A 16,207-nucleotide genomic window follows, 5' to 3' on the forward strand; every position below is an offset into this window, starting at 1 on the left:
AGGTTGGCTCCGGCGGGCAGACTGCTCCGGTGTACCCCGATACCCCAGCGCAATATCCGCCGCGTACTGCAGTTCATCAGCGGCTCCACAATCATAACGAAATCAAAATATTCTTTATTTTCCACAGATTTCGCTTATAATTCGCACTTGCAACAGCTTTTCCAGCGATGACACAATGGCCAACGAGTTGAAAATCGATGATTTGATTAAAAAATCGAGGTAAAGCCGTTTTTATCTAACAGTCAAAGTTTGTTAAGCGTTCGTTTCGCAACTTGGTTGTACTAAGTATCAAAACAAAACGTCGAATAAATCGCTATTGGAAAGTTGATATCTGTTGTACTCTTGATCTATAGGTTCCCTGATGGATTCGGAAGAAATCTGGCGATTTTGTTGTACTTTCCGATTGGTTTGATGCTGGCTGTGATACGTGTTTTTATCGGTCTTCATGTTTATATCATTGCCAGCATATTGCCAAAAACTTCATCGATCAGACGGTACGAATTGTTTCTTTCTCCTGTGTATCACAAATACTTATCTAAATTTCAGCTTGAAATAGAATGAGCATTTGAGTGTCTTGACTAATAAATTAAGCGAATGAGGCCCTAATATCTTCTTTACTGGGTAAAAGTGCAGTACCGCGACTTGAGTGCAGAAGTGGTCTTTAATCTTTAGACTGGTCTTACGTTGTTAGATTGGCTACAGAACTAAGTTGGTCTTAGACTCAGTGGAGATATCATAATTCAAATCACTGCATTGGATTCCAAGAGACAATCTGAGTCTGGAACTGTGCGTCATGCATAAAAACTGCCTCGTATCAAATCTAGCAATTGGTTTGCGTATTTATATGTTTCTAATCGATGTTCTTTACAGGATGGTTCTTCGTGTGATGTACACTGTACTCGGGTTGGTCGTCACGCAGAATGGAACAGAAAATCACAAACGAGACGTCAAAATTATGATCAGCAATCATATTAGTATATTTGATCACTTGGCTATAGATTTATTTCTACCGAATTATATGGTGCGTAAAAAAAGATTTCAAATCTCGATTATATTTTAATACCTCAACTGTTAAATGCAATAAGAGAAATTCTTGTTTTATTACAGCCATTTGCGCTGAGACCTCTAGGTCTATGGGGCAAGCTGCTTGGGTACATTGATTTTTACAGTAAAAAGACGAATGATTCGTTCGTTTCACTTTGCAAGCAACACATTGCTGGTAAGAGAATTTCAAACAATGGGATACTGGCACTTTCCAGCAAAACACTGGATCATTGGTAGTAAAAATGGCTCAAGTCCATTATAGCATTAAATAGTTCCAGCAGGGACTTATCACATTGGACTGGTATTTGGAATTAATCCGCCAATATTGGACTGATTGAATCTTACGACATTACGCCATAGGGACGTGCGAACATACCGACATACAGACAAACCGACGAACCGACGAACCGACAAACCGACATACCGGCAAACCGACGAACCGACAAATCCTTGCGTGGATTACCCTTATATAAAGTGGCTGGGATCGAGGGGCTGCGTGTATGCGTGGATTACCCTTATGTTAAGTGGCTGGGATCGAGGGGGCTGGGTATGTACCTGGATTACCCTTGTATAAATTGGCTGGGATCAAGGGGCTGTGTGGTGCATGAATTACCCTTATATAAAGTGGCTGGGATCGAGGGGCTGGGTATATGCGTGGATTACCCGCCGATTACCCTCATATAAAGTGGCTAGGATCGAGGGGCTGGGTATATGCGTGGATTACCCGCCGATTTCCCTCATATAAAGTGGCTAGGATCGAGGGGCTGCGTGGTTGCGTGGATTACCCTTATATAAAGTGGCTGGGATCGAGAGGCTGCGTGGTTGCGTGGATTACCCTTATATAATGTGGCGATCGAGGGGCTGCGTGGTTCTGTGGATTACCCTTATATAATGTGGCGCGGATCGAGGGGCAGGGTTTTTCCGTGGATTACCCGTGGCTGGATCGAGGGAATACGAGTATGTCAGTTTGTCGGTTCGTCGGTTCGTCGGTTTGTCTTGAAAAGTACGTAGCCGAATTACTCCTTTTCTAAAAATGTATCTTTGAGCGGGGAACTATTCCACGCTATACTGGACTTGAACCGTAAAAATCAGTTCATTTTCAAATGATATTTGAGCATGATTTTTGGCGGCTACTAAATCCAAAAATTATCGAACAAGTCATCAAATAGACATAAGATTTCTCACTCTATGGTATAGATTTTATTGAAAATTGATTTACTGATGAGAAAATAGATTCGAATTTAATTGAAATGTAGAAGGAAATTGAAGTGCGGTAACCCAGTGCCACTAGCGATCCTGGTGGATCATCGCTGAATCCTCGCTTGCCACTGTAGCATTGACCGTATCCCATTACTTACCTGGTGTTACATTTACCTTTGAATCCTTCCCTTAAACTTGGATTGCATCGGGAATGATACTACGTTCGTTAAAGATCTATATTCTATATCCTAAGTCATGGACCAGGTTTACCTTTAACTGAATTTTGGTTTAGTTTCAGATGTTTCATTGCTGGTCTTCCCTGAAGGCATGAAAACTAACGGAGAGAAGGGATTGCTCAAATACAACACTAAGATATTTTCACCTGAGCAACCGATACAACCAGTAAGTGCGTTGATGGTCTTGAAATGATCTATATGTTATATATGAGAATATTCTTTCATCTTCATGCTGAAAATCTCAGTATTCATTTGAGTTTTCAATTTTTTGTTTCACCATTACATCTGCTATGGTTCATTGAACGTACCAAACTACCTGCATAACTGTCATATTCGTAACTTGCTTAAAAGATTTTCTGACCCTATTATAAATGATTACCGTATATTTGTTTAATGAATTTTAGATTGCGCTTGAAGTTAGAAGGCCATCATTAACTGATATTTCTGTGGTAAGATTAAGATGTGTACTGAATATTGCCATATTATTTCATCTCGTAGAAGCTTGAGTTGATGCGTGAATTTCTGGTGTATTATAGACTGTTATTAATGGAAGTTGGCTGTCTGATGCATTTTGGTTCCTTTTTGTTCCGTACTCGCATTATGATGTGAGGTAAGATTTGCATCGGGTTATTTTTAGGGGGAAAAAATTTGTCTAAGAAATCAAGCTGTCATCTTAAATTTTAGAAGGCTCATTTGTTAAGAATTTGACTGTTATGAATACCGAGACTTTAATACAGTGTTGCAGTCAATGTTGAAGTCCATCAGTTCAATCTTTTGAGAAGAATCTGAAAACTTAATTTTTCAGAAAAATTTACAACTGCAATTAATCTTAGTCACCTAAATAGAAAATAAATTATTATTATTATCATTTCAGAATACTTCCAGTTATCGAACCTGGTAACCAAACAGAAGCCGAATTCAGTCTTAACGCGCAGAAATTAACTGCAAATGCATTGAAACTCGTTCCTACTAGTTTAACTGCAGCTGATATGGTAGAACATGAGAAAAAGTGTCTCCTACTATCGCAGCAACAACATCGTTCTACATTCTCGAATGTTGATGGTAACTATTTTGTCAGATATGCGTAAACCAAACGATACGAGCCATGTCAAAATTGATTAGGAGTTGTCTTCTTATTTCAGCCACTCCTCCCCCGTCCCCAGCTATTCATCAGTCGAATCTGATGAATTCGCCGACGCTGATCACCCGAGGCAGTTTGCGTAGTTCGTGGAGATCATCGAGTCATGAAGAAGACGAACGTATAAGAGCCATGTGCGAACAAGTTAAAGAAGTTCTCCCTCATGTACCTATACATGCTATTAGAAAAGATTTAGGTAATGAATGATGACCAAGAAGAAAGTTGAAATTCCGTATTATAGAATTATTTGTGGTTATGCAATTCCTTATTTTATCCTTATTCCTATAGCAATAACTAGAGATATTGACATCACGATTTCAAATATTCTGGAAGATCGGGTGCACTTCATCCCGGAGAATGAAAGTAAACCAACAGCTGTCAAGAAGCCTCCTGTATCACAGGTATATCTTTTTGAATCTAGTAAAACTTACTTTTAAGACATACAGAATTCATGCAGTTCTTTATGAAATTTTTAATCAATTAGAAATGATAATAAAAATAGAGAAAATTTGAAAAGTAGGGAATATAGAGGCTGTTCTTCATGATTTAATGATTGAACTTTTTCAGTCGACGCCTCAAAAACCGATAGCTGCTAAAAGTTTTCCGCGATCGAGCAAAGAGCGTCACATGTCGTTAGAAGATAGAAAAAGAATACTCGTAGAAACAGCGCGACAGCGATACTTAGCCAAACACGGAATTACCGGGCAAACTTAAACATTTTATTTGTAAATTATGCAAAAAATCAAGAAAATTTCACCAGGCATGGGTTAAAGTATGAGTGGGCATCTCAGGAATAATAATGGAGGCATCTCTGAGAGGTTTTGTGTCAAGCACTTGGTCTTCATATACCATAATTTCACATATATTTTCAATATATTTCATGATATGTCTAGAAAACAGAAAACAATGTCATTTTCTGATATCAAAATCTATAAATAGCTGTTTATGTTGTAATTACCGGTACAAACTTTATTTTATCCACCCCATCAATCATGGACAAGGATAGATTATTTTTGCTAGTAGATATGGTGTAGATTTTCCCCTGATAAAATGTTATATAATAACTACCATGGCTAGCATGTTTCGTTCAGATTATTGGCAGTTGGTAATCTGCGCAGGAAAACTGAATTATTGTAGTAATTTGTGCAATTTTACAGTTAGTTAAATAGGTAAATTGATAATTGTTTTGTTTTTAGATTTCTCAATAAGTGTAAAAAATTATGTGCTGTGTTAATACAGTTGCTCATATAAGATAATGTTGTCTTATTTTTCCATGCTTTGTGGGTTTGATAATCTTGTGTAAGTGTGTTTAAAATGTTTACTTAAATTTTTGTCAATAGTTGGAATTATTTTGGCGTAGTCGCTTAAAAAATGTTCAATCAGGTGTGGGACTTCTGAGTTCTATTATGATGTATTATCTGTCAACTTTCTTTGAGAACGTGTAATGATCATGATGATTGTGCCTTGTAGATATTTTGTAAATAAGAGATAAAGGATTATGCTGAATATATAATTATGATATTAAAAAAAAGAATTGTCTTCGCTTGTTTTGTTAACTGTAAGTAGTTTAGGATGCGATAACTTATCATATCAAGGTAATCGGGAGCCCTCCCGAATTTGACAAAAAGGATATGCGCCCCAAAAAAGTCCGTACAAGACGAGTCCGGTGTCCGTGAAATTAGTCACATCGACGTTGACCTACTTTATCAATGTAAATAATATGGCGGCCCGAATTTGAATCAACGGCAGCTTTTTTCAAGTTTTCAAAAGTTTGTCAAGACGCCGTTCACGAATAGACCGCTAGCGGGGGAACGTATTATGAGCGAGTTGAAGGTAAACATCGTTTTAATTTGTTTAATGGCTTGTATGTGTCTAACATGTGAATGTTTATCGGATTTTTGTTGTTAAAAAATAAAATGTTGCTCGTCTCGTCTCTGTGCCTGTGGTGGTCGCTTGCCAAGCATAAATCAACAAAACTTAACGTTTTATTGATTTATACTTAAAATCCCGGATTGATACTAAATGTTTATCTGACTTATGTTTTATTATGCAGTATCTGTTGGATTGCGCCTTGTTACTGGGTGAACTGGCCAATCCAATTCTGGCATCATTAATTATGAAAAACTTGTCCGGGCATGTTCAATTGTTAATTATTAATTCATTAATCAACAATGCTGCTGAACAGCCATATCCTCTTCTAATTAGTTTATTTGTAATCACTGCTGAGTTGAGTATTCGAGTTCGACTTCCTATGCCACAAGGTCAGCTTGTAATACTGAACAAAACTAATTGCTTAATTAAATACAGCACGTACTGTTAGGCTTTATTCAAGCTCATGTTGTAATTTATGGTAATTAATGATTTGTGTGAGTAGTAATCTCCAGACTTGGTATCAGCGAATGCTATATAAATCCTTATTCATTGCACAGGATAAAACAGACCTGTTTGAAGAAATCGAGCAAATAGGTGAAAAAACTAGAGCTCCATCACCGGGCAGTTTTCAGGCAAGTTTTATTACGTCATTTTAACCCTGGCTTAACCAACTTTATCAGTTGAATAGTGATATAAAAGTTTTGTTTGAAATATTTGTTTAGGTTGTTCCGACAATGGATCAGTCTACTGGTGATAGTGAATTCAGTACTACTGAGGATAGACAGATAACTGGACGAATATTAGATACAGCTACCGGTAAGAATCAGAATTATTATTGTTATTATTATTATTATTATTATTATTATTATTATTATTATCAATGATGATCCGACTTTTGGTGATAATATCAAATCCTACCTAAATCAGTATTCATTGGTCTGAATCTTAGAAACCATTGAATATCTTAAGGTTTAAGCCAATACAGAATCATTCATAGGGCCTTACCCTTCTTTATAGGATGGTAATAAGCCTGATAATATTGCATAGTCCATCAGATTGAAAAAATTAGAAACCATATTCACAGTTTCTTAGTCTGACTTTAGGACCATTTTAGTTCTGAATCCAATCTAACAACTTAAGACAGGACTTAAGATTTACGACTCCTTTTGGATTTAAGGCACAACAGAACTGACCCCAGAGTAGATTGAATTAATTATCGACATTTCATAAAACGTTCTTAATTTTTTCAGAAGATGAAGATAAGAATGAAGAGGTAGTCAGTGAAGCAAGCAGCAGTAAGAGATTGAGGAGTCCTGTTCCACCGTTGAATTTAGAGTTAGGTTTAGATGATGTCGCCGAAGGTATGTCGAGACAAGCGTTAGAAACCGCTTGCGAAGAATTGGTAAACGAAGACCTGCTCGTTAAATCGGCCATCGAACAAGTATCAACGGATTTCGTCAGCGGTGATTTGAGCCGTCTGCCCGACGACGGCGAATCGGACGGCGACGAATCGCCCGTTTCCGAAAACGGAAGCGCGCGAAATTATCATATTTGCGAACCGTGGTCGGATCAGGATAACGTCGGAACGTGGTCGGGTTTATCGACGCCGCAAGTTACTCCGCGAGTTCTAACAGCCGCCGAATCTCAGTCAGATCAAGAAGTTCGCGCTGATCCACCTCTGGAGCCGGTGACTCCGAAAGTTTTGCCGATTAAATATTTCACGCCTCAGGTGAACGAATTTACGCCGGCCGCAGATGAATCGATAGCCTTCCAGAGCGAGACGCCGATGAATGCGGCGGTAAAACCGGTAGGTCATTCAACTCCGTTTATCAACACGGGAATCGAAGAAAAGCCGCAGATGATCGCGTTAGACCCGGAGCCCGATACCACGATCACCGAAACCTCGTACGAGGAAATGCCCGATGCTTTGGACGAATCAACCATCGACGGAATCTCGAAACGTCCGGAAACGCAAGGAAGCGAGGCCGATTTCGACGAACAAGAAGAGACCGTCGTTTTGAAAGAGTTGTCTCCGGGTGGAGTCGTCACGAAGGCCGGAGTCAGCGACTACGTTCCGGCGTCCGAGCGGGAGAAACTGCTGCAGAGAGTCGAAGCGGACGAAGCGACGAATCGTCTGATCAGCGACGTTTTAGCTCGCGAGAATTTCAAACCGGCCGGCGCCAGCGACATCGATTCAGACGTCACCGATTATACGAACATGCCGGATAAGATGGCCGATATCGATCCGGTGCGTTGTACGGCGATGGTCGTCGTCAGAGATGGCGCCTCCTCTCCGTCGAAAGATCGGTCTCCGTTGAGGAAATCCCTGTCGCCGCCGGCAAACGAGTTGAATCAAAGCAGCTGTAGCAGTACTCAATACCAAGAGTTACCGACGGTCGTCGGTGGCGCCGATAAATCAGAAGTATCGGCTCTAAAAAGTATCAACGATAGTTTAGGCGATACTATCTGTCAAGAGATCGAAGATTTCCTCGCCAATCAGGAACCGTTACGCAAACAGTTCCGACTCGACGATGAAGACGATGAGGAATACGGCAGCGAAGATGATGATGATACCGATGATTCAGTTACGGAACGTGTGAAACGGTTGTTGTTACAGTGCGAGGCTGAACGCAGTTTCACCGAGCAGAAGATCACCGAGAGCAGCGAGACGTTAGTCGCCGGTTCGCCGTTACCGAAATACCCCGTACGCTTGACGCGATCGCACAACGACATATCCGGCGCTTCGTACGAAAGATACCACAATTCACCGCTTAACCTCGTTAACGAGAGTATCGGCGAGAAGGTTCATCGTTTGTTGGCGAAAAGCGACGAATTACGCCACGAAACGAGTCCGCGCGCCAGCCCGACTTCGATTCGCGACCTCGTACATTCGGCGTCGGCCGTCTTTACCGACAACGTTTACCACGATTTACAGAGAGATCTGGACGAGATCAACACGAGTTTACGACAGTATCGACACGAGGCACGTAAGAAGATAAACATGTCGCCCGAATCGCAGGCGTCGGTGAAAAGCATGGATACGGTTAAAACGTCGAGCGATTTGGATTACGAGAAAAGTAAGAAGCTGCAGTGGGATTACGCGGCCGATATCGGCGAGGTTAGCCTACCCGAGTTCGTGTCATCGGTGACCGCGGCGAAGGAAAAAGCCGAAGCTCAGAAAGTGGAAATCGCCCGCAGTCGCAGTCCTCTGAACCCGAACGATGTTGAGCGTAAGAGTATGAAGCGTCTAGCTGGATTAGACGAAGGGGTTAGTAGCGGCGGCGTTTATAAGGGCACGCTGCCCGATCGGGTTTACCGGTTATTGCAGACCGATTTGCCGCAACAGCAGGCGTATAACATCCTGAGAGAGGCCGAGGAACGCGAGATGGAAGCTCAAGTTCGCAACTTGCAAGAACAACGACAACGGCAAACGAGTCCGCACTCGACGTTGTCGCGAGTATCGGAGAGGACGACTCCGCGGTCGCCGAGGCAATATAAACCGCTACAATCGCCGATCACGTCTCCGTCGAAGAGAGAACGAACGCCGACTCATTTCGAAATCAACGCGTCGCCGAACAAACGTACGCGCACCAACGATTCCATAATCGATCGTTTGAGTTTCTCGCCGTTGGCCAAAAAACCGTTCACGGCGTTCCAGGTATGTCGCGATTTGTTGTCGGATCAGATGCAGAAAATGAACGATCGTCGGTCGTTGGATTTCCTGTTGACATCGCCGACGAAAACGCGAATTGAAGTGGCCGACGGGAGGTTCGATTCGTCGTTGAAAGCCGGCGATAGAAGTTATTTGCATCGCATCGGTCGACCTAAATCTGCATCGCCGAATAGACCGACTGAATTGTCGATGGAAGTCGCTAATTATATGGTCAACCATAGGTCAGTATTCGGCTATATTTCGACTACCGATGCCTACCTGAATTGTGGAATGAAGGAGAATTTATTTTGGATTATTTACATTTTTTTGCGGTAATTTAGGTCGATGAATGATATGAGAAGTTCTCTACCGCTGAAGGGACCGGTCGACCGTAGATCACCAGTCGTGTTCACCGATGAGCCTTACTCTCAAAAATCATTCGCGAAAAGGTACGTTATCAGACAGTGTGTTAAAATCTCCCTTGTAGCGTTATCAGAGATAATAGTGCGGTGTAAATACACCTAAATCCTAGATGTTCCATTTTGAATTGTTGATATTTTATTCATTTTCAGTATGGATGCTATCAGTAGAGAACAAAGTCACAGTAAAAGAAGCATCGTTTCTGCACCGCCCGATGTGACTATCGGTAAAATTGAATCAGGTAATAAAGAATTAGATTTTGGAGAATATTGCACTTCATGAAGCTTCATTATATAAACTGAAGAACGAATTAGATTTTATCGAACTCTTTTATTCATCGCTCACTTCAGATGAGGAAGAAGACATACCCTCCGTAACGCCGCGTAATCAACAGGTGAAAATCGTAGCCCCCGGAGATAGCCAACATGTTCGTGTCAGACAACCGAGAAGTACTTCACCATTGATCAGACCGTACAAGTAAATATACCCGTTCAATCGAATACTCAATTCGTACGTTTGATGTTATATACGTTATTCTAATGAATGGCATTGTTTTTAGGCCGCCTGGTAGTAATGAAGTGTTCTATTTCGAAAGTAATCCCGAGGAGACAAGTACCGGAATATCTGGTGGTGAAACTACTCAGGAAAGCACACATTTAGGTAAGTACCAGTATTTGAGATCGTGTAGATTAGCCAAGTTCATTCAAATGCGAGAAATGGGTTGATCCTCGAGCTAAACAAAACCAGAATATCAACAATTGATATTCTGGTGTTGTTTGGCTGGAGTATTGATAAGCAAATTGAATAGATTTTCTGGCATTGTTGGGCAGCTAGGCTACTAAGTGACTGATAAGTTCATTGTGCGGATAGTGTATCTGGGCTTTGTTAGTTTTAAGGATAGATTGATAAGTGAATTTGACAGATATTCAGGCTTTGACAACTGAATGAGTACATAATTATATACTGGGTTTTCAATAAATCTTATGTTTTGGATGCTGATATAGATATTTTCATGTTGGCTGTATTAGGCTCAATGGATGATTATTGTTGAAATATTGCAGGTTCCGATGATGCACAGCCACCATATTTACCGCCTCACGTACTTGGATCTCGTGTTGATCCAATAAATAAATCTGGTAAAGGAATCTACGGTCATCGTCCATTGAGAACTATGGCAAAAGTTGAGGAAGAAAAGGTACGTGAAATATCTCAGAAAATTCTGATAAATTTCCGTTAATTTCAATCTTTACTAGAGAGGTGTATTCAAAATATTGTTTTCAGGATGTTCATGGCTCACTGAAGTCTGTTGAAAGTTTTAGTGCATCTCGACAGGAAAAGTCGGTCGAAACTGGTTTAACAGGAGGAGGTGCACGATTAGCGTGGGCCGACGAAGAGAAGTCAGAAACTGGCGCGAACCAAGAACGTTTCAGTACACCAGAAAAAGCTAAAGACATGGAGAGAAGATTGAGCAGCCATTCTAGGTAGGAGATGTTTGAATTTATTTTGAAACGTTCATATTTATTTTTGCTTCTCTGGCTTCCTTGAGACCCTTATTCTTGTATTGATTTCGGTCTGTGGGTCTAGTCTTGCAGCTACCTAGCTTCATTAATAGCGCGTCAATCTTGATGAAATTTGGGTAGGATGTTAGTAAGGGGGTCTAGTTGTATAGTGCAAAGAATGAGCCCAGTGCACCACCTAGCAACTGAACTAGGCACGAAAAATGTTTTTAGGGCCATCATCTTACAGATGACCACATTAGGAACTGGGACAAATTTCAAAAAGTTGTCTCGACAAAATTTAGTTACCGTATTGGCACTAGATTGATTCTCTATATCCAAAATCCAAAGGGAACCAACGCATGTTTATATTCGGGAGTTGGAGTCTGAGCCTGAGAACCGTTGCTGCCTATGGCTTGTTGCGATTTACTTTCATTCTATTCTCTTAATTATTTTCAGGGACTCGGCAAATGATATGATGCCTTTGCAACTGGTAACTTCATCCTCCGATGATGATACCGACGCACTGAGAGCCAGCGCCAGGTCGAAAACTTCGTTGCAGATACTTCAAAATATTCTCGAGCGCGAAAGCGATTCGTCGACGCCGGATGATCTCGGTTCGGTGTGGAAAATGTACCAAGCTCGTAAACAGGCGCAACGCGAGAACCTGAGCATCATCGAACGCATACAGAAACTAAGCGAGCTTTTCAAGCGACCGACGAAAAGTTACACGCGTCAGAAAGCCGATAGCGCCGTGAGCGCGCAGTCTTCGAAGCTGTCGAGTAAGAAGGACGAGATTCGAGCCGAAGATCGGGCAGAAATCGAATCGGAATCGTCGTCGTCAGTGAATGTTTCTCCTCGTACCGATAGTTCGACGGATTCGACGCATGAATTAAGAGCGAAGATGAACACGGTTTTAGACGCCGCCGACACGCTGTCGTCGATTCCCGAAGATAACGTTCTCGATACGCTTTCGTCCGACACGACGACGACGACCGCTTGCTCCGATCTGATGAAGACGAACGATCCGAAGGTGTTGAAGTTGCGACTGAAAATCATCGAACAGAAAGAGAAACACGAACGCGGCAAACGTCGCGAAGAAAAACGATGCGAGAAAATCGAGAAGCTCGAACAGGTTCTACTCGAGAAGAAACTCGGTCAACAACAGGACACGTCGGATTCGTCGATTTCGCAGACGACGTTGTCGACTACGGCTAGTACGACTACCGTTCTGACCAGCGAGGCCGATTCATCGTCTTCGACTTTAGAGCCGACTAAAACCGACTTGACCGCGAAGGAGATATGCGTTTGCGGCGGCAAAACGGGCAAAAAGGGAAAGTTGGACGTCGAGAAATTGAAGGAAATCCAACGACAAGAACGAATCATCCGAAAGCTGAAGGAAGCCAGGTACGGTCTCTTCCAGAAAAATTGGCTGCTTCCATGAAGTCTCCCTATGACATCATTATTGATCCGCTTGTGATTGTACATATACTGGGTGCCCACTAACCTGGAAAACACAGGGAATCAGAAAAATCTGAGAAAATAAATTCTACAAAATGAGAGATTTATAGAAATAGCCATCATCTCTAAATAGTTCTAAAATTTGCATTGGTATTGATTGAGATGTACTCTTTGTATAATCATTTTGCGAATGGTTTCTTTTGTAAATATATTATTGAGCCGTTGTATATGTGTACATATAACATGGAAGAATATTTTTTATTTCAGGACAAAAGCTGAACAAATTATCGAGAAACAGAAAAGTGGCAACTGGTATCTAGAATACGACAAGCCTAAAAAATCGAAACAGGAATTTTTCCGCGACATGCAGAAGACGAGAGATGCTAAGAAAAACAAGAGAAACAGCACTAAACATCAAAACGAAATGAAGAATAAGAAAATCCAAGCCAATTTAGACGCGGAATCGACCGCTAAAAGTCATCATCGTTCGAACAAAAAACACGACAAATCGGATGAAAATAAAGAGAACAGACGTCACAAACCGAAAAATCGAGACGCTACGCAAAACTGTCCTACGCCTATAATGTTAGACACTCAAGAATCGAGGTAAGTTTTACTCCAAATTCGTCTTCACTTCATTTGTGAAAATGCATATTTAGATACTTATACGATGAATTATTATTTAGTTCGTCTGCTGGGCAGAGGACGGAATCTGTTCAAACATCCACACGTATTGACTCATCCGCTGATCAAGGGGCTCCGCTTTCGAAAATGTTCAGCCCGGAAAAAATCTTCACACAGCGTAAAAAGAAGAATAAACCGGCTCCAGTCGGAACTGATGGTAAGCAATCGGATTCATGAAAATTTAAATCGAATCAGTGATTGTAGTTTCATCAGAATTATTGTTAAGTTTTAATCGTTGAAAACTTGTGAAGTAGTTACTAAACTAATGAGAAAGATAATATGTTCACCGTAAAAACCTGGCCCTTTGATTGCCGGCAATGTTTGTCATAGTGATTGTCGGTACATAAACCGGGAATATAGATTGAGGATGTATGTATTCTGTAGGTGGTTTATGTTGGTATGTCCCCGTGAATGAGCATCGACCGTGGAAGAAACCGCTGAGTGAGAGACAAAATCTCGCCAATCACATTCCGCAGTTCAATATACCGAAAGGCCCGACGTTTGAAGATGTCGAATTGATCAAAGACAAAGATCCGGACGTCCAGTTTTTCCTTCACAAAGAAAACATTGAAGATAAGCCTGCTAGCGTATTTGATAACGAAGGAAAAAAGATTTCTCTGCAGGTAAAGACTTTTCTTTTCACCGGTAGAGATGATGAATACACTTTGCAAATTTTTGAATTGTTTAGATTTATCGGTTTATTGATTAAAAATTAACTGCTTTCTTGATCACTAATTACAGGAAGCTCTGGTCGTGTTCAAAGGGGATTTTGTTTCGCAATCGCGCGAGCGTCAGAAACGTATCAAACTGGCCAGTCAGGAGAGAGAAATACGAGCTCAATACAAAAAACAGAGGCAGTTACTGTTCGCTGATTCTCAGAAAATTGATCCTAATCGTAACTCTCATCCATTCAGCGGTAAGAATGTCACGTTCTTCTAACAGTTTTGGGTGGCCACTGACCTCGAAAACTCAGGGAATCAGAAAAATCAGGGAATTTGACAAATTTTACCAAAACCTGGAAAACTCAGGGAATTCGGATAATGCTGTTGATCACGTTTCTTCATCAGTACTTGATTGAATGAAAAATGAACGGTTGTAACATTTCAAACCCAGAAATTTCTCTGATTCATTCACGGAATTTTGGTTAATCACATGGAAAAATCTGTAATTTGTAAATTTCTGGCCACCCACTATCTTTATTTTCGTAGTTTATTTCTGAGAACTTTCATCGAGTAGATTTTGGTATACTTGGAATATTGTTGATAGTACAAGTTACTTGTCTCCATTGATTTTAAAAACAGTCGACCTGAAATTTTATATGAATGATTTCTGAATTTCTAGATAATCTTTACAAACCGAGATACAGAGTTATGACCAAGAAGGAAATGAAAGAATTAACCGACAAGTAAGTTTATATTTGTGAAAATTTGAAGTTATTTTCGTTAATAGAGTTGATTGTATCAGAAAAATGGTACATCTCATTTTAGGGTGTATAAACGCTTACCAGAGGTACTGGATAAGAAATTGGAGAGAAAAAGGGATGAAGAGTATAAAACAAACCGGCTCCGAGCACGAATCTTTAAAGAGGTAAATTTCAAATCAAATCGCTGTTGACTAAATTAATTTTTTGCGAAAGATTATTTTGCTCACACATCGCATCAATTTTCTTAATGCTTTCAGAAAGTGTTAAATCAAGTGCTCAACCGATACCATGACATCTAAACCAGCGTTCGAGAGCCATGAATAACTTCTCCAGAATATTTCGAATTTCGCTGTGCTAAGAAGGCTATTTCCCTGTGTAGAAAGGATATTATTCTTCTTATTCAACTATAACCAGTAGTTCGGTAGCTAGAATTTAGATGGAAAGTCTTCATCATGCTTCAGTGCTGACTAATTAATACCCTATAGTGCTGGAGATAATTTGAAAATTCAAAAAAATTCCACCCTAGTGTGTTGAATAACGGGAATACCACTATAGTGCGTCTACACTGCGGCGCTGTGTATCGTTAGTTACTAGTATTTCACTATGTTTGACACGTGCTGCCATTTTTCAAGAGAGATAATTACTAATTACTTATTACATCAATACACCGCAGTGTGGTGTACTAGTGAAATCTATCACTGATATAAACACCGCACTGCGGTATAGACGCGCTGAAAGGGTTAAGGGTTCTCAGATATGCAAATATTATCTCATCAGACGGCACAATCGTCCTTGACATCGCTACATGCGCGTTGAGCGTAGAAAATTATCTTCAGATATCCAAGGAGAAGTATCCGAAGAGAAATCAGCGTATCATATTTTAGGCTAAATTTATACTATAGGGCAGTAGAATATAGATTCTAATATATGTATCATATTTATCATAAGCATTATTTTAGCCAAAAATGATTATTTGTCCTGTGTCTGTGCCGAAATTTTTCCAGTGTGTTCATTAAAAGCTTTAAATTCTTCTTTTATGTATAACGTAGTGGCTTTTACATTAGAGTAGTGCGAGTAACCTTGAATTGAATGTCAAATTTTGCCGTCAGTTGCTGGAAGCTTATCGAATATTAACGATATATTTCGACTGGTATTATTTTAAACGCCTGCTTCACATTTAAAACCTCATTTTCCTAGGATGGAATGTTGCTTTAAAAAAGAAGTTATTTTTCGTGTAGCCATACATAAACTCGTATTTATAGTAATCTTAACTCGTGATAACCGAAGGATGAGCTGGTTTCACTCTTGATAGATTTTTGGTGATTTTGTAGTTATAGAGAATTGATAATGAATATATTAGTTTTGATTACTGTTGATTAATTTATGTTCAATTATGCAGTCGACACTTCTGGCTGGACCAGAAAATTCAATTAAATGATTTTTGATATTGTGGTTGGAAATAAATCAAATGATTGTAATTCGAGTAGATTATATATTACATTCACTTTGTAATTTTCAATTGATCGTCCACAATTAGTTTATGCAAAACAGAATTTATATATGAATTTGATCGAAATAAAT

General features: G+C 40.2%; 2 protein-coding genes across 3 annotated transcripts; both read left to right on the forward strand.

Moving 5' to 3' along the window:
• Positions 1–82: 82 nt before the first annotated feature.
• Positions 83–5,116, forward strand: LOC141899610 (lipid droplet-regulating VLDL assembly factor AUP1-like). 2 transcript variants are annotated; one of them, XM_074786020.1, is made up of 11 exons: positions 83–219; positions 354–494; positions 871–1,021; positions 1,108–1,219; positions 2,537–2,646; positions 2,885–2,929; positions 3,017–3,090; positions 3,355–3,542; positions 3,623–3,814; positions 3,907–4,019; positions 4,186–5,116. In XM_074786020.1, exons 1-11 carry the CDS (start codon positions 176–178, stop codon positions 4,330–4,332), a joined length of 1,317 nt encoding a protein of 438 aa, XP_074642121.1. In that variant the 5' UTR covers positions 83–175; the 3' UTR covers positions 4,333–5,116. The 2 variants fall into 2 exon arrangements, with proteins under 2 accessions (XP_074642121.1, XP_074642122.1); XM_074786021.1 differs by having other exon boundaries at positions 3,644–3,814.
• Positions 5,117–5,345: 229 nt separating this feature from the next.
• On the forward strand, positions 5,346–16,184 carry LOC141899517 (uncharacterized). Its single transcript, XM_074785881.1, has 18 exons — positions 5,346–5,451; positions 6,048–6,122; positions 6,213–6,306; positions 6,741–9,384; positions 9,484–9,591; positions 9,715–9,803; positions 9,913–10,039; positions 10,122–10,222; positions 10,624–10,757; positions 10,844–11,043; positions 11,518–12,465; positions 12,787–13,125; positions 13,206–13,360; positions 13,588–13,826; positions 13,945–14,119; positions 14,545–14,608; positions 14,691–14,790; positions 14,884–16,184. The coding sequence occupies exons 1-18, from the start codon at positions 5,437–5,439 to the stop codon at positions 14,923–14,925; spliced, it is 5,649 nt and encodes a 1,882-aa protein (XP_074641982.1). The 5' UTR covers positions 5,346–5,436; the 3' UTR covers positions 14,926–16,184.
• Positions 16,185–16,207: the final 23 nt, after the last annotated feature.

Source organism: Tubulanus polymorphus, chromosome 2 (assembly GCF_964204645.1).
Source record: "Tubulanus polymorphus chromosome 2, tnTubPoly1.2, whole genome shotgun sequence".
In the NCBI taxonomy this organism is placed as follows: Eukaryota; Metazoa; Nemertea; class Palaeonemertea; order Tubulaniformes; family Tubulanidae; genus Tubulanus; species Tubulanus polymorphus.

Bases quoted from the DNA above. Each gene is read 5' to 3' on its own strand.
- LOC141899517 (XM_074785881.1), top strand. The intron at 9,804-9,912 runs GTAATAAAGAAT...CGCTCACTTCAG, and splicing joins TATCGGTAAAATTGAATCAG to ATGAGGAAGAAGACATACCC. The intron at 14,609-14,690 runs GTAAGTTTATAT...ATCTCATTTTAG, and splicing joins ATGAAAGAATTAACCGACAA to GGTGTATAAACGCTTACCAG.
- LOC141899610 (XM_074786020.1), top strand. From the start codon at position 176: ATGGCCAACGAGTTGAAAATCGATGATTTGATTAAAAAATCGAG. The intron at 220-353 runs GTAAAGCCGTTT...CTTGATCTATAG, and splicing joins GATTTGATTAAAAAATCGAG to GTTCCCTGATGGATTCGGAA. The intron at 1,022-1,107 runs GTGCGTAAAAAA...GTTTTATTACAG, and splicing joins TATTTCTACCGAATTATATG to CCATTTGCGCTGAGACCTCT.